We start from the raw sequence: 25,167 nt of genomic DNA, 5'->3' as shown, positions 1-25,167 counted from the left end.
CTCTGCGGGGCTGGAGACGCCCACTGCTGTCACAAGCCACACGTGGGGGTACTGATCGAGAGGGGCTGCTCGGAGAAGCCGAGATCCCACTGAAACCTGGACGAACGGTCACCTGTGGCTAGAGAGCCTCTGCAAACTGCAGCTTAGGGAACGGCCGGGACGGCCCCCAGGGTGAAGCACCTCGTTCTGCCAACCCAGGAAACCAGGGCACAGCTGGGTGACAACTTTGCCCACTAGGCCAGGAAAGAAGTCCACTCACGTGGGGCCACCAGAGAACAAGCTGACGACCTCCTGTCAGAGGTTCTGCTTCAGCATGGACCTGAAGCACCTCCCCACCCCAAAACACCCAGCAGCCGGGTAACTGAACGACCATGAAAAGGCAGTGACCGCCAGTAGTTCTTAAATGGCTGCTCTGTTCAGACTCCCTGATGCCCCACAAGCACCCCACAGTCGGTCCTCAGTGTCCCTAGTTAAGACGCTGCTGTTATTTCCAGGGCCAGGGGAAGTAAGGTTCAAGGATAGCCAGCTAAATTTCTGCCCGAGTCTCAGAACTTTGGTCCAGAATGGCAGACAGGTGGCCCGCTCACGAACTCCCCTTCCTTCACTGTGAACAAGGAGGCCATCCTCAATGATCAGAGAATGCTGCCCAAGTGATCCCAGATGTTCAAGGTACCCGACCACACTCGTCCCCACCCACTCCCGTGGTATGAACGCAATCACCTGACACACTAACCCCGCACTGCACACGGTTCTAGAAACTGGGGTGTCATGGGGAAAAATGGGAGTCCTCACTTCACGGACCTTACATTCTAACTGGGGAGACAGATGCAAATTACTCAAAGTTTTGATTTCCTATCATGACAATGCTCTGAAGAAAATAAACCACGGCAGGGACAGGAGGTAGATGGGACATTTCCGCAGGAGTGTTGCAGGTGAACATCTGAACGGGTCGCACTGATCCTACACCACACAGCACAGGCATCCACATGAACCTATGGCGGGGGTGGCTGTACAAGGACGGAGAGAGAAATGATGTGGGCAGATCACGAAGCTGGAAGGAGGCCAGGACAGGAGGACACAGTGGTAGATGAGGCCAAGAAGCAGGGGAGGAAAGTGATGTGAGATGGTAATTCATACCAGGCCATTTGGATTTTATTCTGCTTGCAAAAGAAAGCCACTGGAAGTTAACAGAGCCATGTTAAGGTTGCTCAGAGCCATCTCACTGTCTCACTGAGGATCTGCATGGACTGCTGCTTATCCACACGTGCTGCGACTCATTTCACACTTGTATGAACCTGGCTGGGGCTGTGTGATCTCTTGATTGTATCCCAAGACTCCTCAAATTATTTTAGGGGAAAGAGGCTCATACGTCAGAGACACACGAAGGCACACAGAAGAAATTTCTCAGTCCTCTTCATCTTAGTAGCATATAAATAAAAAGACCATCTGTCATCTTCAGTCCAGTTAAGAAATATCAGACCAGAACTTTAAAACCACCTGAAAACTCAGGTCATCTCTGAAGGAACAAAACCAGTTTAAGGGTCCAGTTTCATTCTTCTGCATGTACAGCTTTAGTTTACTGGAAAGACTGGCCTTTCCCCATGTCTTCTGGGTGATCCGGGTGAAAATCGTTGGCTGTATGTGCTCCTATTCATTTCTGGACTCTACTCCATCAGGCTGTATCTGTCTTCTTATACCAGGAGCATACTGTTTTCATCACTATAACTTTGTAAAATACCTGAAACCAGGAAGTGTGATCCTGTAACTTTTTGTCAAGATTGTCCTAGCATTTGGGGATCTTCTGTGGTTCCATGTAAGTTTTAGAATTATTTTTACTGTTTCTGTGAAAACCCGGCATTGGAATTTTGATAGGAATTGCATCAGATCTATTTATTACACACACACACACACACACACACACACACACACACACACACACAAATCCACTCAAAGCCAGGCAGGGTCATGCATGCCTGTGATCCCAGTGGCTCATGAGGCTGAGGCAGGAGGATCATGAATTGAAAAACAGAACAGCCTCAGCAATTTAGTGAGTCCTAAGCAATTCAATGAGATCCTTTCTCTAAATAAAATAAAATACAAAAAAAGGGGGACGCTGGGGACGTGGCTCAGGGATTAAGCAGCCCTGGGTTCAATCCCTGGTACCACAAAAACAAGAAAGCAAACAAAAAATCCACTCAAAAGAGGTAAAAGTCTAAACATTAGACCTGAAACCATAACAGTCCCAGAAGAATAAATAGGGGGAAGCTTCATGATGCTGACCTTGGCCTGGACTTCTGAGGTATCACCCCAAAGTTTCCGTCAACAGAAGCACAAGTAAGCAGAGGGGACTCCATCAAGGTCCAAAGCTTCTATAGCTTGCAAACAACAACACGAAAAGGCTGCCGAAGGGCTGGGAAATCGAGAGCACCCAGAACTTATGAAGGACTCGAGCAACCTGGCAGCAGATCAAAGAGCCCAGTTAAAACACAAGCAAAGAATCAGAATGACATTCTTCTGAAGGAAATGGATGCCCAACAAGCCCATGAAAAGGTGCCCAGGGTCACCAGTCACCAGAGAAATGCAAAGTCAAGCCACTGAGAAATGCCACCACGCACCTGTCAGGATGGCCAGAAGCAAGAGCTTAGGCGTGCTGGCAGGGAGGGCAGCGAGAGCGAGAGCGTGAGCGCACAGGGCCGAAGGCAGAGCAGCTGCGGCAGCCCTGAGCGCCAGCCCGAGAGTTCTTTATGAGATGCGAGTACTAGTGCCCAGGATCCAGCCAGCCTGCCTGAGGATACACGGTAAGGGCAGTGAAATCTGCACCTGGGAGAGATGCCTGTGTCTCCTGATCATTCGGGATAGCCAGGAGGTGCCCTTCAGCAGATGAACGGAGAAAGCAACTGTAGCCACTATCAATAACGGAGTACTATTCAGTCTATAAAAAGGGACACCACTAATGGCCAAGGCATGGAGGAACCTGCAGGTCATTCTGCTAAAGACAGCAAGCCAGAAACAGAAAAGCAAGTACTTCATGACCACAGCTGTGTGTCGAATCTAAACAGGAAAATGGTCAAACACACAGCAAAGGGCACAGCCCTGAGATTACCCGGGAGGGGAAGGAAAGGAAATTTGGAGAAGGAGGTCACAGAGCGCAAACTCAGTCACGTACCATGACTAAGACGAGAGACCCGCGTGCCTCTTAAGAACTGGGGGTAGTGATGCCGTGTTACGAAGAATCTGCGAGGAGGGATGTCAGGTGCTCTTGGACACCCACACTCAAAAGGCAGTCACAGCAGGCGACAGATGCCATCTGGCTGGACTAGCATGATGACTCTTTCTTTACTTGGTGTGTCAACCCTCACAGTGTATATTTTAAATACAACTGGTAAAAGGGAAAGAAATGACCTCCCATCTTTGTTAAGAATTATATATGTTAAAAAGTCTTCCCCACCAATTATATGTTCAAATTTTTCACTTTTACCATAATGGGAATTTGAACCAGTAACAGCATCAGGCAGATCAAAGTTTGATATTCACGTCTCTAGATAAAATATTTTTATTTCTAAAAATTTTGCTCCACACTGTTAGGAAAGTTCCTACCTTAAATGGTATCAGAAAAGAACTAAATCTTCAAATCTAAGCTTGAGGAAGTCCGCGGCAGCCACTGAGCTAATTTAATGTGTTTTGGCTCTATTAGAAGGTTTTTTTTTTTTTTTTTCAATTTACAAGACTATCGATAACTTTACTTAATGTGTTACACAAAACAGTACGTGTTTACATGTGGTTTAATTTTAGCAAAACTTTCTCATCACCCAGTATATTTCCAACTCGTGTCTCCTCATTGAGAGATTCCTCCCTATGGTAGGAAAAGCCTTTCTATAAACCTCTCAGCAGTATCTTCCTCACCACCGAAAGCATGTGTATGACCTGAAGGGAACCAGGGAGCGCCTCTCACCCAAGCCTCAGGTAAAAGGCACTAACTGAAGCAGGGGACCAGGCCCCCAGAAGGGTGCCAGTAAAAGGAGCGTCACACCAGGGACTCCCCTTCCTCTTAAATCCAACTACAATACCTGAAAACCTTTCCCGTGGAGGGAAAGAGGGAAACAGGGAGGGAGGCGGGGAGCAGCAGCAATACAGAACACGTCCCAGGCACCAAGCAAAGCACAGGGTTAAGTAGCTTGCAGGAGCTCACTCGGCTAAGTGGTGGCAAATCCGCAGTCGGCTCCTGAAGTCACTCTTCACAACACAGGCTGCATTCTCAAGTTCAACAGGGGCAGACACAGGTGAGAGTCCCAGGGGCCAGGAGTGAGAGCAAGGTCCAGGAAGAGCCACAACGGGCTCCAGGTCAAGTGTCCTTCAGGGTCAGTGCTGCTCCCTGCCTTTCATCCCAGTAACTACAGGGTCCAAAACTGGAACACGACAAGAATTATTACAAGACATGACCCAGAGACCAAGAGAAGTATTTCCCACGCTCTGCCTGGTACCTAGGCCTGGTACCTGGTACCCTGTGACACGGCCTGCCTTTGTGGGTCTGGCTACCCTGGGCAACATGGCAGGAAGAGGTTCAAGTTCAGCCTGTTTCAGATGCTGACTGCTCACACACGATTTTCAAAATTCAAGTGTTCACACTGAAATATTTACTGATGGTCTGCATTTTCAGGATTAGAGCAGCCAGCCTGAAAAGACGTCTGGACCACTGCAAATCGACCTGGAACGGTCCCCAAGACAAGCAGACACCTGTGCTGTGCACTCATCCACGCTCCCCCTGAAAAGGCCCACTGCCTGCAGGGCGCACAGCTGGTGCTTCAGGAAGTCTCCTCATTATTGAGTGCCATTCCTATTAATAGTGGATACTGCGGTAACTGGGAATTAGCACCACCTGGGAAGAACTAACAGCTCCTGACCAATCGACATTTCCAAGCAATTCCATGGTGGTCCAGGGACTCATCCCACCAGAGCTTCTAGGAGGCTGGAGAAGTTCTGGACTCAAACCAGCTATTTCTCCCCAGAACCAGATGGCAAGCTCTTTGAGGACAGGGACCATTGGCCATTTCATATTAGCTGCAAGGCAAGCACCTAGAAGGTTCCAACCACCAAGTCTGCATGCAGTAAGACCTTCTGGTCAGCAGATGCTGTATTGTGTGTGCAGTGACACAGAGATCTCAGCGGAAAGTTGTAGAAGCGTAGAATGCAATTACAGCTGTTAACACCCTGTGTGAGAAAGACTCATTCTTTACTCAGCCTGGAAATCAACTGTGCAATACAATTCCAAACGTCCTGCAGCTTCCCATGCTACTAAAAGTAAATTTTTTTTTAATACTTAAGAACTATTGTGTGATGAGGCATGCCTGTAATCCCAGTGGCTCGGGAGGCCGAGGTAGGAGGATCACAAGTTCAAAGCCAGCCTCAGCAAAAGCGAGGCCCTAAGCAACACAGTGAGACCCTGTCTCTAAATAAAATGCAAAATGGGGCTGGGAATGTGGATCAGTGGTCGAGTGCCCTGAGTTCAATTGTTGGTACTCCCCCTACCCACAAAAAAAAATACTCCTTGGTGTAAAATTGATTCATTTCTTCATTTTATTATGATTCACTAAAATTCAGAAGGTTTCTGATTTTATAGCAGTTCTAACAATTCTAATCAGAAATGGTCCTCTATAAACATCCGAGATGGTTTTGGTTTTTTAACCTTTTTTTTTTTTTAATTCAGTCCTGTATGTAATTTTCATATATAAAAAGTCAGCAATGATAAATAAAATGTCACACAGTTTTCACAGGGAAAAAAGCTCTATGAAAAGATACTGACAAAGAAATACACTTCGATAATACTTCATGCTGATAAGTATATGACTAAATTACTGCACTGAAATGTTAATGATATGAGGTTTTGGAAACATTTTAAAACACACTAAGTTAGAATAAAAAGCACACTGTGGGAATAAACATTTTGTGTGTTTCCTAAATATCTGAAAATGTTTATATCCAACGATTAAGAAATAAATAACAGGAAATCCTTCAATAGAACATCAATTCAGGATTTAAATAGTTAAAAAGCTCATGTAAAAACAGAAAATAAACATACAAAATAGTTTGAGATTTCAATTAAGCAAATGATGGAAAGGTTAAAATGCTCACAGGGATAAACCCAGTCATATTCTTATAACTGCAGATAGAAATATGAATTTCTTTACATACACTTTTTAAAACAAGTGTTCTCCAGTTATTTCTCCAATCGTAATAAGGGAGCCAAATAAAATAAACCCAAGGAATGCTGATAGAAATAAAATGGGAAAATGAGACAGAACACGGCAAACAATGTCAGGCAAACAGCTTTGTCTCAGTCCTGCAAACTGTGTCCCCAAAACAGCACCAGGCCTCCGCCCTTATGCTAGGGATTCTCTTCTCTACTTTCTCCTTCAGTGCTGGGGATCACACCCAGAGCCTGGAGCATGCCAGCCGACACTCCACCAGCGAGCGACACTCCCAACACCCAGGCCACAGCATGAGAATCTGCCCTGCTGCCAGAGACACAGGAAGCCCTTCCCTGCACACACGGAGTTCAGAACCCGACGCCACCATGAGGTTCACAGGGAAGAGGCTTTTTCTACGCTGCAGAAGGTCTGCTTCTCCAGGAATGCGATTCCTTGGGATGAAACCCAAGATGAACTGCAGGCATGACCACATTCCACCCTAAGAAAGAGTCCTAACTAGTCCCTATTTTCCCACCGCAGCAGGATTATGTTTACAGAGTTAGTGTGACATGAGGACATCACTAAGGAGGCCCATTTTTATTTCATTCCTTAAACCAGGAGAAATCACAGTGTAAACAGACAAATGGTGAAAACAAACTAGAGTTACCAAACATTTGGGCTCTGTTTGTTTAAAGTGAGAACGTTTGTTCGAAGATTATTAAATTTGCTAGTAGAGCAAGGACTTCGCAGCAGAAACAAGCCCATCACGCTGAGACGCAATACGAGGACCCATCAGAAGTGTGTCAAGCAAGGAATTAGGAAGCCAGATCAGACGCCAGCTGCTCAGGGGAAGCTTTTCTAGGTATATATGGTATTTTAGTAAGTTTAAAACATTAAGAACCCTTGTTTCAAAGATCACTGGTTAGCTTACAGGGCACTACCTCACTAGAATGGGTGGAAGGAAGTGCCACCATTTGTAAGCCAACACTGATGGACTGCCAACCAGGAGGCGGCTTTCTGTGAACAGCCAGGAAGGCTACGAAGGAGAAGGGAGAAGACAGGCAGGCTGTAGGCGCCACAGGGCTCCTGCCCTCGGGAGAGCAAGCCAGCAGCCAAGCACAGCACCACGCGGAGCAGGGCCAGGGAGCAGACCCAGGGCCACTGTGTCGGCGCTTCCAAGGGGCTGGAGAAAGAGCAGGAAATTGAAAGGACTGAACAGTGTCCTCATGAGGACAATAACGTCCATAAGGATTTGGACTTCAAAAAATCATAAGTAACTCTAAAATCAACTCTAAACATAAAAATCTTAACCACGTGCTACGAGGGTAAATGACAGGTAACTGCACAGACAGCAGAGGGGCCCAGAGGTGGGGGGCAGCAGGCAGAGGGTGGGACACGTGGTGCCGGAGCCCAGATGTGGGGTGAGGCTGATGGCGAGGGCGTTCCAGAGGGGCACCTAGCACCAGCGGTGACAAACAGGTTCAGTGGATGGGAAAATTGAAGGATAAGGAGAGAGATGGCAAGGGACAGAGACCAGGTCATTCAGGGACACGAACCCCTTACCACGTTTCCTACTGTGCTATTCTTTCTTAACAAGAAAACCCAGAAAGTTTCTGTGGTAAAATGAAAAAGTTACACAGACATGACAAAGTTTCAGAGGCAGTAAAGCAAGCAAATTTACGATGGCCCTAAGTGACCCAGAAACAGGAAACGAATGTGGAGCTCCGAGGCGTTCACAGAAGAGTGGCTTCTGCCGCAGAGTGCCAGCTCACCCCGATGATGCTCAGGCCTTTGAGATAGTCCTGGCGAGGCTGCGCCTGGGGCACACATCCGGCCAGCACGACTTTCTTGTTCTCCTCTTGGGCTTTTCTAAAAGATAAGGAAAGAACAGCATCAACTCTCGCTCACACATATACCCTTGAGCCGCCCTCAGTGAGGTAGGTTCCCGAGAATAACAGGCCTGTCCATGAACCCGGGGTTTTCTCACAAGTGCTTCAGGAAAGCATGAGCCTTCTGCCCCGTGTGTGTGTCTATCACACCACTAAAGAAGGAGCGGACCAACCTGACAATGTCCTCCATTATCATCTCATTACCAAACAACGATCACACAGAAGTCACAGGATTTGAACCATTCTGGAAACCACCTTCTCCAGATAGACATGATAACCCTTCTACTAGGTACCCGTTTTAAATATTAAAGAAAATGGGCCTAGAACTGCACATAATCTTTCCTAGCTTTAGACTAATATAAAAATAAATTACTAAAAAATAATAATAAAAAAAAAGTAAATTACTTCTCAAAAAATCAAACAGGACAGAAGAATGACTAGAAGGTGTAACTTTCCCTCTCCTAGAAATTCCCACATCTTTCTACAACCCTCCACCATTTCTGCTTATTGACTGCATAGGCTTCCTGCCAGTGTGCAGACCCCCCGACCATGCAAGCATCTACCATGAACAGATTCCTGTGGCGTATACACACATACAAACACATGTATGCGTACACACATGTACACACTCAAGCACACACTTGTATGTATACACACATACACACACACTTGACTATTTCAGAACATATTTCTGGACTACACAAAGCTAATGTGAAATCAACATTCAGCTATGCGGTTCCCTAACATGAATTCTGAGTACAGTGTTGCTCACAGTTGCACATGTCTGACGAGTATTTCTTTGCCGAAGAGGGCGCGGGAGTGCACTCCACGAAACTGTTCATTCCTTCACACACCTCTGCATCCAGCAGTGATTTGGTGCTATAGACAATAGCGAACAAAGCAGAGCTTCTATCTTTTCCTAGCGACTATTCATATCCTTTGCACACTTTAAACTTTCAGGTCTTCAGTTCTTCTGTGAAGTGTTCTGGTGCTTTGTTTACTTTTAATACCATGTTTTATGCTTAGCCTGGGCCCCCTTGGTGCCCAGTACTCTTAGGTTCCTGAAACCCACTGAGAAAGCTGAGGGTATCTGAGCCCAGTTTCTGGACATGAGACTTTAGACTACTATGAAGTGGAAAATCACAACACCTCACACACTTTGTGAACTTGAAGAGCACACCTTCAGAACTAGAAGTCAACAAAAGACTGGGACTAACAGGACTAGCTCCTTGTGAAAACACACCAAACTCTGGGAAGTACAAAGAGAAGAATTCAATAAATCAACAGGCAGAGATCAAAGTCCGACTTTAAGAATACCTGTAAATGTTTCATTTAACTTCTTAGAGCACTTTGATTAAAATTTCCCCAGTTACAATTTTGAAAAAAATTTGTTAATGAATTTTTTTTAATCTGACTTCGGTAGATTGTATAAAACATCCAAGAGAATGGACAACCTGGTTCTGCTACCTAGTTTTACCTTTTTATCAGTATGAATCACTGAGCACAAACACTTCTCTTGGAGTAAATGTGAAATACATCATGAAATGAAAAATTCCTTCCATTTCCATTAACAATCTCTACAAGGAGGAGATGTTTTTCCCCCAAGAACTTTAGCTGTATCACCTAGAGTCACCCCCACACATCCAAGAGAGACTGTGATCAGTGACAAATCCAAACACAGAGCCTGCTTCCTAGAACGTGAAGTGAGCGACTCCTAATTATTCAGTGAGTTTGAGCACTGCCAGAGACCTCAGGACACAGGAAGGAAGAGGCGGTGCCCGGCACCCGGTGAGCTGTGGCATGAAAGTGGCTGAGATATGAAAGACACTGAACTGCACACAGCATCAGGGAAGGGCTTTGAGTGACCGAGGGCCACACAGGTAACCAACACCGAGGGGACAAGACCATGCAGTAGGAAGATAGGAAACAGCCCCACGAAGACACTTGGGAGGGTTTCTGTCCACACAGGGGAGAAAGAGGACAGAACAGGGGCAAAGGCCAATCCAGGAAATCACTGCCACAAAGACAAAGACAAAACAATAGACAGGAGGACACTGCTGATCCTGGACCAGGTGGCAAAACCGTCAGGGCTGACTGTAAGGGAGAAAGGACACAAGAAAATTAAGGAGAGGTTTCAAATAGAGATGTCCAACTTAATAATTAAAACATTATCTCCATGCTTTTGCTGAATTTGGCTTGAAAATAGGAGGGCAGAGCAGAAGTATAATAAAGCCAAAAATCACAGCCCAGCCATGGAAGAGTAATGCCACACTTTATATGTAGGGAAGCAAAAGTTTAAATGTGAATTCTCAGGATATTCTTGTTTTAAACATTCTCCTCATACAACCTATTCTTTTTCTTTAGTGAGCTTTGTTCAAGCTAACAAAAGCCTGAAAAGTTTTTTTCTTTAGATATGTACCCAGCACAGACATATTTTTAAAAGCTTTATCTTTCAATATATGATTGTTGATAAGAACAATACCTTAAGAAAGCTTAGAACAGTATGAATTACCACATCTCCCTTCATATGGCCCTGAAATGCTAATTAAAATTAAAACTGAATGTACAGTTAATTTAATGTAGTAGTTCATATTTTCTTGACACGTATTTCCAAATAAAAATATGACATACCTTTGTCTACAGGACTAATTTGAATAACAGAAAAGATAAAAGAAGCCTTTCTCTTTCCTTCTGAGCATAATGTAAAAAATAATTTGCACTGAATCTTAAAATTCACAGCATCAAAACTACCTAATGCTGACCTAATATCATCCCCTTATTTTACAGATAAGGAAATTAAGACTCAAAAAGATGGAGGTGGTCAGCCCTAGAGCAGAGAAGAGCACCCAGAACCTGCGAGTTCCTGGAATAGCATGTTTCCAAACACAGATCACACCTGGGTTTTTGTTGCGTGATAAATACTGAAGAAACATTTCTTCATTAGAGCTGCACAGAAATGGACAGAGCTGTGATGTATCCCTTGACTTCCAGGTAGAAATGCAATGGAGTATTTGATAGTTCTTGCTTACTTATGCCTTCTCAACAAAATAATGGCCTAACTGAGGAGTATAAATTCATGGGCCTAACAAGAAGAGCTCGATTCTCTACAAATGGCAGGTAAGGATTGCCCATGACGTCCTCCTTGGATTCTGGAACCAGTCAAGGAGGAAGGAGCTTGCATTCACAAAGCTGTTTACAACAGGGTTCTGCTGTGTAAGTCAGAGAGTTAGGCTATGAGTTGCCAACAGTCGAAATAAAATCACTCCAAGGTTTGGTGGGTTTCTCCATCTGAAAGAAATCGTTCATTTATATACATTTATACGTGTAACGGGGTGTGTACAGATGTTCAAACCCAAGGTCACAGACAGAATCCCAGGATCACAAGACTGAATGCTATTTCAACAGACAAAACAAAAATAGAATCCTACATTTCATGAGGCCAGAGTAACTTGACCAGTCTGTGTCCCCCTGATAAAGAGGGGCCCCAAAGGTAGCCATTTCTCTATGTCTATGATAAGAGCAGAATAGGGGTCCCACACAGATGATCGAGACAGGTCCTCTCAGACTGTCCTCACAGACATCCCTTTAAAGTGTATCTAGATAAAACACACTGCCACACCCTGATGAAGTGGCCACAAAAACCAGGGAAGAAGTTCCCTGGGGGATGCAGGGTGTGGCTCGATGGTAGAGTGAGCTTAGCATGTACGAGGCCCTGGGGTCAATCCCGCGCATGCACACAGACACACACACAGAATGAAGTTCCCCCTCGATACCTGGTTCAACTGGGTGCCTTTCTTATGCTTAGTGACAACACCTAGAAGAACTACTATTTATAACAAGTCAATCATTCAGCATTTGTTTTCATTCTTCCACTCACGCGTGGTTTCCATGTCAGATACAATGAAAAATGGAGATCCAGAGCAGCAATCGATGCTACCATGTTCAGTTAGAAGGGAGAAATGGGCTTGGAAGATGTGTTCTCACGTGAAGGACAAGAAAGACCCAAAGGTACCAAGGAGGATCACAAGTAGCCCTGGGGACAGTCGGCACACACCCCTGTCCAGACCCCAGGGTAGCGTGTTATGCAGCAGTGGCTTCCCTGAAGCAAGGACTCCCACTGAAGGTCGGGTCGCTGGCGAGGAACTGAGACCAGGTCCTGCTCCACCTAAGTGCGATCTCGCTGTAGCAAGAGGGCCAAATAGCTTGTTTGAAGAAAGGATTTTGTGGCTTTATTTTAAGGGAGGGAAAAAGTGAAAACAAGAACACGGACTTCTGTGAGGAGCTTAAGTTGGTTCATTTAGGAAGGCTTTTAACGTGACGTGTAGAAAGGTTTTTAAAAAAAGCAGCTGCCACAGCCACTCTGGAAACCAGTATGGAGAATTCTCAGAAAATCTGGAATGGACACACCTTTTGACCCAGTTATCCCACTCCTCAGTTTATACCCAAAGGACTTAAAATCAACAAACTACAGTAACACAGCCACATCAATGTTTATAGCTGCTCAATTCATAATAGCTAGATTGTGGAACCAACCTAGATGCCCTTCAATTGATGAATAAAGAGACTCTGGTATATATCACACAATGGAATATTTTTCAGCCATAAAGAATAATAATATTATGGCATTTGCAAATAAATGAATGGAATTGGAGAATATCATCTAAGTGAAATAAGCCAATCCCCAAACACCAAAGGCCAAATGTTTTCTCTGATAAGTGGAGAATGATATATAATGGGGGTGGGGGGGTGGGGACTGAGAGAAGAATGGAGGAACTTTAGATTATGTAGAAGGAAATGAGAGGGAGGGGGTATGAAAAATGGTGGAATGAGACAGACATCATCACCCTATGTACATGTATGATTACATGAATGGTGTGAATCCACATCATGTACAACCATAGAAACGAGATGATATACCTCATTTGTGTACAATGAATCAAAATGCAGTCTGTAAAAAATTAAAAGATAAATTAAAAAAATTTTTAAATAAGCAGCTACCACTACAGGTAGTGACAGGGAGGAAGAAATGCCAGGACTAGAGACAGGAGAGCTGGGAGGAAGTGGAAAACGTGCCTGAGAAACCACAAGATTCAGACTGTGGTGACCGCAAGGTAGTCCAGGATGACAAACATGATGTGGACAGGGAGCCTGAGGGGTAAGCAGCCTCCGGGTTCCAAAGGGAAGCCACTGCAGACAACAGTATGATTCCTTGGGCTTCTGGGAAGAAGCTCATCCCTGAAGCCTGCCAGAATGGCTACTGGAGGTCACCCTCCCTGGGCATCAGGAGCCTGACCATTTCCAGACGCCCTGGCAGTTCAAAGATAGGGGGCAATCCATGGAATCCTGGGAGGCTGGCAGCTCTCGGCTACAGTCAGATGGGTCTCCACACAAAGCGAAGTGTGAGGCTGGCAACTTGGAGCCTGGACTCATTTAACTCCAGGTAAACCTACAAGGTCAAGTTTCAGAACGGCAGGATCACACCCTGGAAAAACACTGGTGACACCTATTCACATCACCGGGAAAGCCAGCTTGCCTCTGTGATATATGCCTACATCTCTCCAAACTGAAACCCCAACCTTCATGATAAGTGTGTGCACTATCTGCTTTCTAAATATAGCTTAAAATCTGGATCTGAAAAGCTCAAGGCCATGGATTTGATTCAGAAATTCAGGAGTAAGATGCTGGTGCAAACTAAAGGCAAACCAGCAAAGAGCAGGTCCGTCCTTCTGGTTCTCCCCAGAACTCTTGGAATTGTTCTAACAGATCTGCTCCCTCCCATTCAGCCCACCAGGAAAACCCACTGACGGTAACCTGGAAAGACGGGCAGGTTCCAACCTCTCCCCTGACTCCCTGGCTGAGGCACTCGAGTCCCCACCCTGCTGGCTGCCACCTTTGTGTCCTTACAGGGCAGTCCCCACACAGCAGCAGAGCGGTCCTGCCAAGAAATAAGCCAGAACTTGGCACACCCCTCAAGGCCTACAGCTCACCATCTCCACAGTCAACGTCAAGTTTCTTGCCAGGTGTAATGGCACACACACGGATTCCCATCTACCAAGCAGGCTGAGGTAGAATCAGCAATTTAGAGAGTCCCTCAGCAACTTGGTAAGACCCTGTCACAAAACAAAAAGAATAAAAAGTACGGGGTCAGGTGCCCCTAGGTTCCATTCCCACTACAAACAAAAAAACAAATAAATAAATAAAATGACAAAGCAAGGAAGTCACGGTCGCTACAGAGGAGCAACAGGTCATGGAGTGGTGGGGAGTGCAGACTGCAGCCAGACTGCTCCGCTACTTGCTACGTAAGCACAGGGGGATTACTTAACCACTCTGTGCTTGCTTCTCCGTCTATAGTAAAAGTACCTCTGGAGGTTGGTGAGCTGTAATAGATGGAGAGCATTTTAAAAGGGAGGGCACTTGGGAAGTGCCTGGTCAACATTCACTGTTAGTGAAGAGAATCAAGGAGATCGAGTGCTAGCTGGGAAAGCTGTCCACCATGTATGCTCAGGAGAAAGGAAGCCAACGACAGCACAGGACGGAAACCAACTCCTATTATACAGAAGGTAGCACAAGAGTGAACACGGGTACACTGTCAAAGGAAATACTCCAAATTGTGAATAACTATTTCCTCTGGGTAAGGAATCAAGAAAATAAAGACGACACCCCAACACCATCAAAAGCTCGGCGTTAGAACAGGCAAGGGAAAGAGGTGCCAGCAGATGTGGGAAGGCATCCGTCCCACACCCCTCTGAGGGCATCGTCCCAAGACCAAAAGCAGGACCAGTGCAGGAAGACCAGAGTCCAACGTCTCCCCACTACCTTCCTAGTGAGCAATACAGACCTGAGCCCCCAACACCCCCACGTTCCCAGAGCTATTCTTAGGCCAGAAGCTTGCCCAACCAACCAGATGTGACCCGAATGGTCAGCGTTTTGAACAATATCCCTTAGAAATAACGGGGCTTCCGCTTTACTTCCTCAGGCACAGGGGGTTCGTTACCCAAAACTTCCCATTTAACTGTGAAAACCATTCTTCTTATTAAGCTCCACCTCCAAACACCTTCCACTGATTTATCAAATACCGTTATCCCTACACTCAGCTGCACCTGATTCACTATTAGTCAGAAAGAAAAGAGCCAAGCATTCTGAAGGAAGCGTGGCTCGGCCCCTGACTGGCTCCCACTCCCACCAAGGGTGAACCCGGCTGAGCCTGTGGCTGCTCACCTCAGGTCATGCCTGCGCACCTGAAATCTCACCGCCTGAGGCACCCAGGCCTTTCCAGCCTTGCCTTTTCACTTAAGCAACGAAGCAGCTGAGGCTCACAAGACTAACCGGCCAGAGGCCCCAGTGAAGACAAGGTCAGGACTGGAGGTTGGCCAGCGCTGCCCTCTGCTTCCACGCAGCAACGCCCCAAGCCTAGGGTTACCCAGAGCCTCCAGGCCGAGTGTCACCATCTCACTAGGCCACATATGCGTGTTCTGTTCCTCAATGTGTCAACTGCTAATCTCTCCACAATCTACTGTCACCATTTCTGACTGCTACGCAATGAATCCATGAAAATTTCTAGAGTAAATAGTGAAAATCAACAACAGCTTTTGCAAATTCGTCACTCAGTATTTGTGCTTCTGACATATACAACCTATGCTTAGAGTCCATCAGGCGTCAAGGGAATTCATGCCTGGAGGAATTCACGGGGAGCTGCAAAGAACTCCCCCAAGTTTCAAATATTAAAATCCAGGAATACAAATGAGTACTTTCAAGGCTGCGGCTAATCTGATTTTCAAGAAATAAAACCTTCCCCGTTCACCCTAACTTTTTCAGTTACTTTTCCACAGCACACCCCTCCTCCTGGGTCCAGCCTGCACACCCATTCTGCTTTGATCACCACGACGGCCAGAGGTGACTCAACTGAGGCCCAGTCTACCTTACTGGGGTGGGGTTAATGGGGGGACATAAGTCCTGGTTCCTTGAATTAAAAAGATAAGTCTTATGAGACAATTGTGACATTTTCTTGAAGGAAATGCAAGCTTGGGCTGAGTTCTGGCTCCCCTTACCTGAATACTCTGTGACTTGGAGTTCTCTGAACCCCAATCCAGGTTTTGGTGGAAGACCAGGACAAATTGAGAAGTGATGGATAATCTAAAGGGAATTTGTTTAAAACTTGTAGAAGGTTATGAGCAAAATTTTCACCAAGTTTTTCACATCCTTTTCAAAGTCACTTTTCAAAAGAAGTAGTAAGGAAAGCTGATCCTGTGGGAGGAAGGTGTAAGCAAAAGCCCTTTGTTACTTAAAGAGCTTTGGAGAGAGGCCAGGCAAGACTCTCCATGAAGTCCCTTTCCCTGGAAAGGTAAGAATCTGCAGGTATTGTCTCCCTCACCTACTGGACAGGAGCAAAGACGAGAGTAACCTCCCTTCAGCAAGCCACTACCAAGGCAGGATCAAGAGTGTCACTGAAGGCCACGTGTATTTTAGGACACTTAAAAACTCACTTTTAACATGCTTTTGATTAGCTAGCTAATTCAGAAAGTACCTTCTCATGGAGAATCATTTCAAAGGTTCTGCACGATTCAGAACGCTCGTCCTTTCTGTAGGCTTCTCTCCCCACAAGGCCATAAGCCTTAAGGGCTGCCCAGACAGCTCATCTCACACAACTCAAGAGCATGTTTTCAAGAAATCTTTCCAATTTAATCAATGAAAGAAAGCTGATACCGGGGAATAAAACTGGGATCAATTATTGACTGAAGTTGTGACCAACAGCTGTGCTTTGTCTCTTGAAATTTAAAAAGTCGGCCTTGAAGAGGAATCCCTTTTTTTTTTTTTTTTTTTTCCCAATCATTTGAAATAGAGATAATTCAATGAGAGGAAATACATTTGGTTAGTGTCAACATCATTTATCTACATTTTAATCTTATGGTAAAGTCTTCATTTGCTTTTTCACAAAAAGGTCTATAATTACTATAAAACTACTGAGAATTCACTTTCTTGGTCTTGAAACAGTACTACCCACTTCCCTACCCTCTCCTTTTTGCCCCATTTCTCCTTCTGTAACACACACAAAAAAACTATTTCCATTTTACCATTTAAAAGGTAACATAACTATTGGATGTGACTAGTCTGTCCTCAGATCAGAAAGGCATACTGTCACAAAGCTAAGTAACTCCATGGACTTTTCTGTAACTACAGAGAAGGGAAAGGTTTGTTTCACAACAATGCTTCACAACATAGCTGGACACAAACCTTGGGGTCACCATGCACCTCAGACCCAGAGAGCACAGCAATTTTAGTAAAAGAAATGCTGCCCAACCACTGTGTGAAAATGTCCCCTTGTCAACATGAATGGACAAACAGCATGTCTGTGGGCAACACCAGGCACAGGATGGACTCAGACACCAATTCAAAGCACCAACTGAACTAACCAAGACAACCACCCCCGCAGCGTGATGCAAACAGAACTGCGCCACACAGAGAAAAACCAGGTGTCCTCATTGATGCCATCACTCACTCGTGTGGAAGGAACCAAGGCTCAGATCCTACAGAAGGGACTCTGGCCTGAGCCCGGCCACTCTGGAAGACAACACTTGAGAGAAGGCCGCGTCTAGGCTCCGTTTCCTTATCTTCCTGAGCAGTGACCACAATAAGCCCGCAGGCATCCACCTGCAGCAAGCAGGACGTTTTTACCTGGTCAAGTAACACTGAGCCATCACTATGTGAAAGGCATGAAATATTTGAGATCAAGAATCACACAAGCTGTAGGACACCGTGTAACGCCTCGGGAATTCCAGAGACTCAAGAGGCCGAGGCAGGACAGTGTCAGGCAGGAGAACGGCCTGAGCACTCTAGTGAGATTCTGTGTCAAGATTAAAAATCAAGAGGACAACTGGGGATGCTGCTCAGTCAAAGAGTGTCCCTGGGGCTCAGTGCCTAGTACCACATTGGGAAAAAAAAAAAAAAAAAGGATAATAAGAATAAGGATTAAAGAGTTGGTTCAACTACACAGTCCCATTAACTATCCATGAAAATAAAGCATGTCATTCTTGGAATAATGCTTTCTTAATTATTAGGGCTAGCTGACACCTGTGGTTAACTTAAAAACACCATTTCTCTGACCATTTTTCTCTGAATTCTACTGACATCATCACGTACAGTGTCCTTTAAATGACTGTATATCCTAGTAATGCACAGACGTGTGTGCCACAAACATGCATCTACATGTGTGCACATGTGAATCAGGGAGAGGGACAGAATCAACACCCTCCCCTAACACTACCAAGTTTCAATCCAAGGACTAGTAAGTGCCACTTTTTTTTTTTTCCATTTCTACGCATACAAAAAAACCCACCAGAGTCATATATATGACATTAAAATTCTTAATTTGAAGCTAGAAAGAGAAGTAATGGAACCTTCAGAGAAAAAGGGGAATTACACTCCGAATCACGACAGGAGCTGCTGCGGTGGAGCAAGCTGGAACTGGAAACACAGCGGCGGCCCCCAGCCTTACTGAAAACACCCAGTGGGGAGGTTTACTGTCTTCTAAATCCTGCTCCAAGGTGGAGCCAAGTAACATCGTCCAAACTTCCAAAGGAGCAGCTGGCAAATAAACAGTGTGCCTCTGTGTCTTCCCAAAATTACGAGAACAAAAAGACATACTGAGCAGGAGCCGCTCCACAGCACTGATGGGAACAAGGGGCAAGGGGCAGCCCAAGTGAGGGGCGATCCATGTAAGAGTTTTTAAAATATGACATTAACAAAGGAAAGGCACAAATCAAAGGTGAAAGGGGCTGAGTAACTGACGCCCATGATTAAAAATGGATGGGTGATAGCTGGAGTCCCCTCCCCACGCAGGTGGCTTACAGAATTAGCCAGGAGCGGAGACCCCATGTGCATCCCTCAGCGGAAGAGTGGAGGCTCCCACACACAGGTCTGCGGCACGAGCCCTGCGTCCAGGCGAGCGGAGACCAGCGCCCCATGACGACGGTGCGTCCCAGGACTCAGAAGCACACCTGAAGGACCAGCCCATCTTCTATCCTGTGGGGAGGTCAATCCTTGCCAGCTAGGATCTTGCTGTCTTTGGGTATGTGATTGGCAAAATTCAGACTATGAAAAGTCCATAGGGCTTTAAAAAGTAAATTAAAAAGAAAAAATATGGAAGGAAACCCGTGGGTTGAGAGTTAAGGTATACAGTAGGTTTTTGGGTCTTGTTTTGGTTTTTTTCCACTCAATTAGCAACATTTAACTATTGCCTAAGAACTTACATTTAGGGGGAAAGTCAAAAGGAAACAAAGAATGATTATAAAAAACATCAGAACAGTGGTCACTTGTGGAGGCGGAGACAGCTGAGACTCGGTGAGGAACACAGAGGGGTTAAGGGCCACGGCAATGTCTTATTTCTTGAACTGGATGGTAGTTACAAGGTGTCTGACTTAAAATAATTCACCAATCTATATAGGTGACTTTAAATCTTTATTGAACAGCACAGTAAAAAGGTTAAAAATACTTTAATAAAAACTACTCTAAAACTAGATAACCAGAGACTTCCCACAAAACAAAAAGAGGAAGAGAAATAAAGCTGGGGTACCTGCCTCTGAAGTCTTCTGAACCTTCCTATGTATCTCAGAAGCCACACAGAAGTGGCTTCAGCCCATGGCACATAAACAGGATGTCACAGTTAGCTGGAAGAACCCCGAGGCACACTTTGGGGGGACAAAGAACCTGCACCGGGTTCTGTGACCACCTCTGCAGTGACTAAGATGGCGCTGAAGAGATGGACTAAGGCAGGACGGTCACTAAAGGGACGTCAAAGCGCACATTAAACCCACACCACTGAGAGCAGAATCAGACCGTGTTCTCGGCACACAGCTCTGGGCTCTCCTTCCACGCTGCATCTGGGCAATGTCACTGGTTCTCTTTCTGAGCATAAAACTGAGCTTCAAAGGCAGGGGGTGCTAGGGTTGGGATGCCGAGTGGACCCCCAGGGTGCATGTTTGAAAGCCACGGCCCCCAGGGTGGTACTCCACTGGGTGGAGCTGCAGACCCTTGGGAGGAGGGGCCTGTGACACGCCTTCGGGTCACAGGGGACACGCCCATGGCAGGGTCTGCACGCCAGCTCCTGGTGGAAGTGCTTCTGCTCCACCATGTGCTCCCTCCATGATGTGCTGCCAAGGCCCAAAGCATGGGCCCATCGGCCATGGGCTGGAGCCTCCAAAACCAACACTGTGATTCTTTGGAAGGTGATGGTCTTGGGTATTTCTTTTAGCCATGGGATGCTCACTGAGCCACGTGTTTCAAGAAGGAAGAACCCACACTGACCACCTGAAGACCTCAATTCAGATCCCGGCTCTGCTATGAATTGACAGGAAATCTGATCTCCTGTCTTAATTTTCTCACAGACTAAATGAAAATGATTAAGTAAGATGAACCCTGAAGCTTATTCCAGCACTAGAAAGCTATGACTGATAGAAACGTTTGCTCCCACAGGCAATAATTGCCACCAAAATCAAACAGGATTAAGAAATACCACAGTAGCAAATGACAACATTAAAAATAGTTCTCTTCCAAATAGTAATGATTTTAATTAGAAAAAGGTAAAATATCTTTGAGCCCACCCCCAAAAAGCTGCAATCTGTGTACGATTTCTCATACCCAATTGAGACAATCCTTAGTACATTTGAAAATCAGTCAGTGAAAATGTAAGAACAAAGTTCATCTTAACATCTTGAGTTCTGTTTTCTTCTACCAACTTTCATATATCCATTTGTAAAACTGTGATAAGAAGGAAACCCTTGTGGTTTTTAAAAGTTAGAAGAATATATTATTAGAAAACAGACAATAAACTCGGCTTCATTCCTTTCGCCCCGGGTTTGCATTGTGTAAATGTCAACCCTACACAACAAAACCCCAAGCAATCCCAAGTCACCACACTGAGTCCCCAACAGAAGAACACAAAATGAGAACCGAATGTCTCTGTGGGATCAAAGGCCTCAGGGGGTGGTCCTGTGCAACTGCCCGTGTCTTCTAGGAAAGGACAACAGGGATCCCCGTGGCCGAGCTCCAGGCTCTGCCAAGACGGTCCTCACAGGATCACGTGCTGCCTCAGGAGCTCCTCGGAAGAGCCCAGGAGTCCCCAGAGAACCCAGGAGGAGGAGTGGGTATTCGCGCAGGTGAAAGGAAGGCCAGGGCATGAACTGGACACCAGGATGCAAGAATGAGAGGCGACTGAACACTGGGCTCCGCCACTGTGCAAGATGGGGCCCTGAAGGACTCACGTCCAGGGCAGTGAAGGAGGGACGGCACCTGCTGATGCGGAAAGTGGGCTTCACAGGGAAACCCGAGCAAAAAGAATGGCTCGTGTGGAAACAGGAGACCACGGAGCTTCATGAGGATGGTACCCGTTGCCATCTGGGGAGGACTCTGAGCTCTCAAGTCCTGGTCTGCTTTTCCACCACGTCAGCTGAACGTTAGAGAACAGGATTAGACAAAAAGCACAGTCCGAGATTTCAAACAGCCCATACCAAAAACTGGGGGCTGTGCTGCACCACAGATGGCCCAGTGAAGCCCAACACCCCTCGCCAGGAAGGTGTGTTGGGTGTGCACTGCTCACCACAACCAACAACGAAATCTGCAGCTACGTGAAGAAGGCGTCCAAAGCACTCTCTCCAACATGGCCTCCCCAGGTACGAGTCTCAGGAGGTGACCTTGCTTCTCACTTTACTGAGAAACAGAAGAAGGAGCTGCTGTTTCTTCACACCATCACAGCTAATGAACTACTTGTCTCCAGATCACCTATCCTCACTCCACTCAAGTCCGCTGCTTCTGCTGGTGCACTGGATTCCAGCTCGCGGTCATACTGGCCTGTTCAATTAATCCAATCAAAGCTTAAGAAGAAGCAGCGTTAAAGGAAGTCAAGAAAATACAGCAGAAGGCCTGGTCCCAGGTGTGGGCTCTGCCTCTTACCTGTTTCCTGAAACAATTATACACGCTCTTTCTGCTACAGGCAGCTGTACAGAAGAAGTAAGTGCCGCACAATTGCAAGTCCTTGATTCTCAAAACACTGTAAGTAAATGGCACTTTTAAAATTACCTAACTTTTCTCGCAGAGTAAGTGCCATTTTGAACACTGGCTATTACAGCTTTAGCTATCCAGGGTCTCAAATCTGACTTGAGTATAGAATCCAACATTTGTCTCTCAACTTCTGTTGACTAGGTGCTGACACACCAGCAGGCCTGGTTCTGCACTCTCGTAACCCTGGAAGAAGGGGGTGTTGCTCTGTGATGAATTCCTGCCTGAATCCCACTCGGTCTTCAGGCAATAGCCAAGGTGTTTCCTCCAGTCATGACCACTGTGACTTTGGACTTCAGTTTCCTCTTCTATTCTCTGGTGACCTGTTCAATTCCTCATTAGACAGTTGTGCTCTGCTCCTTGAATATCCTGGTTTACATGCCTGTCTTACTAGACTCCTGTCAATTCAAACTGTGTCCTCCACACACCTGTTTCCTCCTAGCAGAGATCTCGTTTTGTTGACTGTCTATGAGGCACTGTGCTCAGGAAAGCGTCTTCCCCACCACAAAGTTCAAAGGTGGGTTCACAGGCTAAGTCCATCACGATTCCTCACAACCTTGCTAGTAAACAGCTTTTCGACCTGAATCCGGATCTCCAGGATTCAACTCCAGTCAACTGGTATGCGGTCAATCCTTGGGGCATGGTTTTCCTCTGAGCTAAGAAGACAAGTAGGGGAGGGAACCTCTTCACTGACTGTCATCAGGGCTGCATGTGTATCCCAAACTGCTGCTACTGCAGCCCTCTTGCCACCACAGAGGCAGATTCCAGAACAACTAAGAATGTCAGAACCACGAGGGGGAAGGACCCCTGCTGCCTTACCATCGCTGAGCCCCGGAGTTCAAGCTAGAACTACCAACCTCCAGACCTCCCCAATGCACGTGATGAACTCTGCTGGGTCAAACGACTTTGGGTTGAGTCCTTTGCTGTATAGCCAAAGATAATCACGGTGAAATCACTTCTTGTCATCAAAACACAGCAATGCAAGTTGTGAAACTGCACTCTGGGACACTGTCGGACTTGGGCACCCAGTTACACTTCTGTGCTGCCCAGCTTCCCACCAGGCTTGTGGCTCCACAGCAAGCCTCCTTCCCCTGAAGTTTGGTGGTCCAGGAAATCCATGCTTCCTTCTTTTATCTGCAAACTCACTACTGTGATAGCGTTCCGGAGGCCAGGTGCGCTAGCAGCTCATAGTAGGCTCGGAGGTATAGAAGTAGTTGGAAATGTTATGTGCACACACCTACTGCATGAACTGACATGTTTCAAAACTAATGCTCTTGCTGCCATCGCCGTGTGCACAGGGGACATGTCCAGATCACAACCTTGACTCACCTTTGACCTCCCTGCTCAAATAAACTTACATCACATGTGATCTTAATTCCACAAAAGTACCACACCTCTGGAGACAGAGGCAGGCCCTCAGTTCCCAGGAAAGGAGTGGTTACAACCGGAGGGAGGGAGGGAGGGAGGGAGGGAGGAGAGGTTTTTAGAAAACTACTCAGGAACTCTTCCAGGCAAAGGAACAAGGACTCACAGAGACCCAAGGTTCTACTGGAAACACAGCTACTCGGCCAGAACCAGAACTCATCATCTGAATTCCAGTTCCTAATTCAGTGCTTTCTCCATAATCTCATAATGCTTCCAAGTTGCCTATTAAGTTTTTACTGAGAATATTTGGCCCAACAAAAAATAATCCATTATTGTATGTCCAAGTAAATCAAACACCTTTTGGCAAGTTAAGGTGACAGATGCACACACTGCCTTACACGTTGACTTTTTATTTTTCTAAGTAAGCTTCATTGTGTCCCAGTTATCTCTTCTACTCTTTGTCAAGATGACTGCATTTTATTTAAATTTAAACATATCAATTGTTATCTATCCAAACATACTTAAGGGGGAGTATTAGTTCCAATTGATTTTTATGTGTCTACTTTCTACTTTACAAAAACACTGCATTCAGATTTATTAAATTTAAGGAGACCAAACTTGCATTTTTTTAATGTAAATGCTGTAATTTCCTTAATGAAGTAATTATCATGTAATGTTGATTTCACCCAGCAGCCTCTTAGTTATGAACCTAATTATTCTGGGAAGTCTTAACTTTGAGCTCAGGAAATCAACAGTCTTTAGAAACTTATTTATAAAGGTCAATTCATGTGGGATTTTAGTGAATGTCACGGTTGATTCCACCATCCATGTCACTCACGATGATTACCCCAAACCAATCACTGTAATTTCACCTCCTTTGCCAATATTGAGGAGAGTGCAGCCTGAAGCCACTGTGGACCAGACATGAACAAACTCTCGCTCAGCTCTTCTAGGAAGAAGGCCAGTCTCCTGCCCAGGAGATGGAAACGAGGAAAACAAGGATCCACCTGATCAGAACCACAGAAATAACCAGGTTTAAAGAAAAGGCCAAGACTGAGTCCAGCCAATCCTCTCTGAAGTCTCCTGGGACCTCCCACTGTGCAGCACCCTTCAAGAGAGTTTCCCTTCAGAGTTCTATTACTTGAAGCAAAAGCATCTTCACTGAACAAGCAGTGAACTCTAGTCTAGAGACAACAAGCACTCCAAAGGAAAGACTATAAACCTACAGTATTGCCAATGGAATCCTTCCAAAGTACTTTCTCCTTCATTAGATGGTTCAAACGCCAGCTGCAGTGCATGGGTTTTCTGTAGCACACAGGAACTCCAACACTCTCCCTCAATAAAATCTGATTTGGCAAACTATGGGAAAACTTAAAAAGCATTTCTATTTATCTATTCATTCATGCTTTTTCTGTTTTCCCCCCAATAGTCATTAGCACCCAGAATACACTCCAGTATCTGGGAGGCAGCGGTGAACTGAGCACAGTACCTGCTCTAGGAGGTGACGCCGAACTGTAAGAATATAAGCAGCTTCTTTGTGGATTTAGTTCTATCATGTAAAAATCCTGACACACCCAGGCAAGTTCTACCAGTATCTGGAAATTATGATCCATTAGAGGAGACACAAACAAGTCTTGGTGAACTCTTTCACTCCAGTGGGGTGCAAGAGACAGAAAAGA

At 45.7% G+C, this 25,167-nt stretch overlaps 1 protein-coding gene across 1 annotated transcript in view; it reads right to left on the bottom strand.

Moving 5' to 3' along the window:
- Positions 1–25,167, bottom strand: part of CDKAL1 (CDKAL1 threonylcarbamoyladenosine tRNA methylthiotransferase) — a 629,759-nt gene that overhangs the window by 473,688 nt on the left and 130,904 nt on the right. Inside the window, exon 4 of the mRNA XM_079147924.1 lies at positions 7,958–8,054. Coding sequence (XP_079004050.1) covers positions 7,958–8,054 — 97 coding nt within the window. The remainder of the gene's footprint in view (positions 1–7,957; positions 8,055–25,167) is intronic.

Source organism: Sciurus vulgaris (assembly GCF_902686455.1).
Source record: "Sciurus vulgaris genome assembly, chromosome: 7".
NCBI classification, from domain to species: domain Eukaryota; kingdom Metazoa; phylum Chordata; class Mammalia; order Rodentia; family Sciuridae; genus Sciurus; species Sciurus vulgaris.
This window is presented reverse-complemented; position numbering and strand designations above follow the sequence as displayed.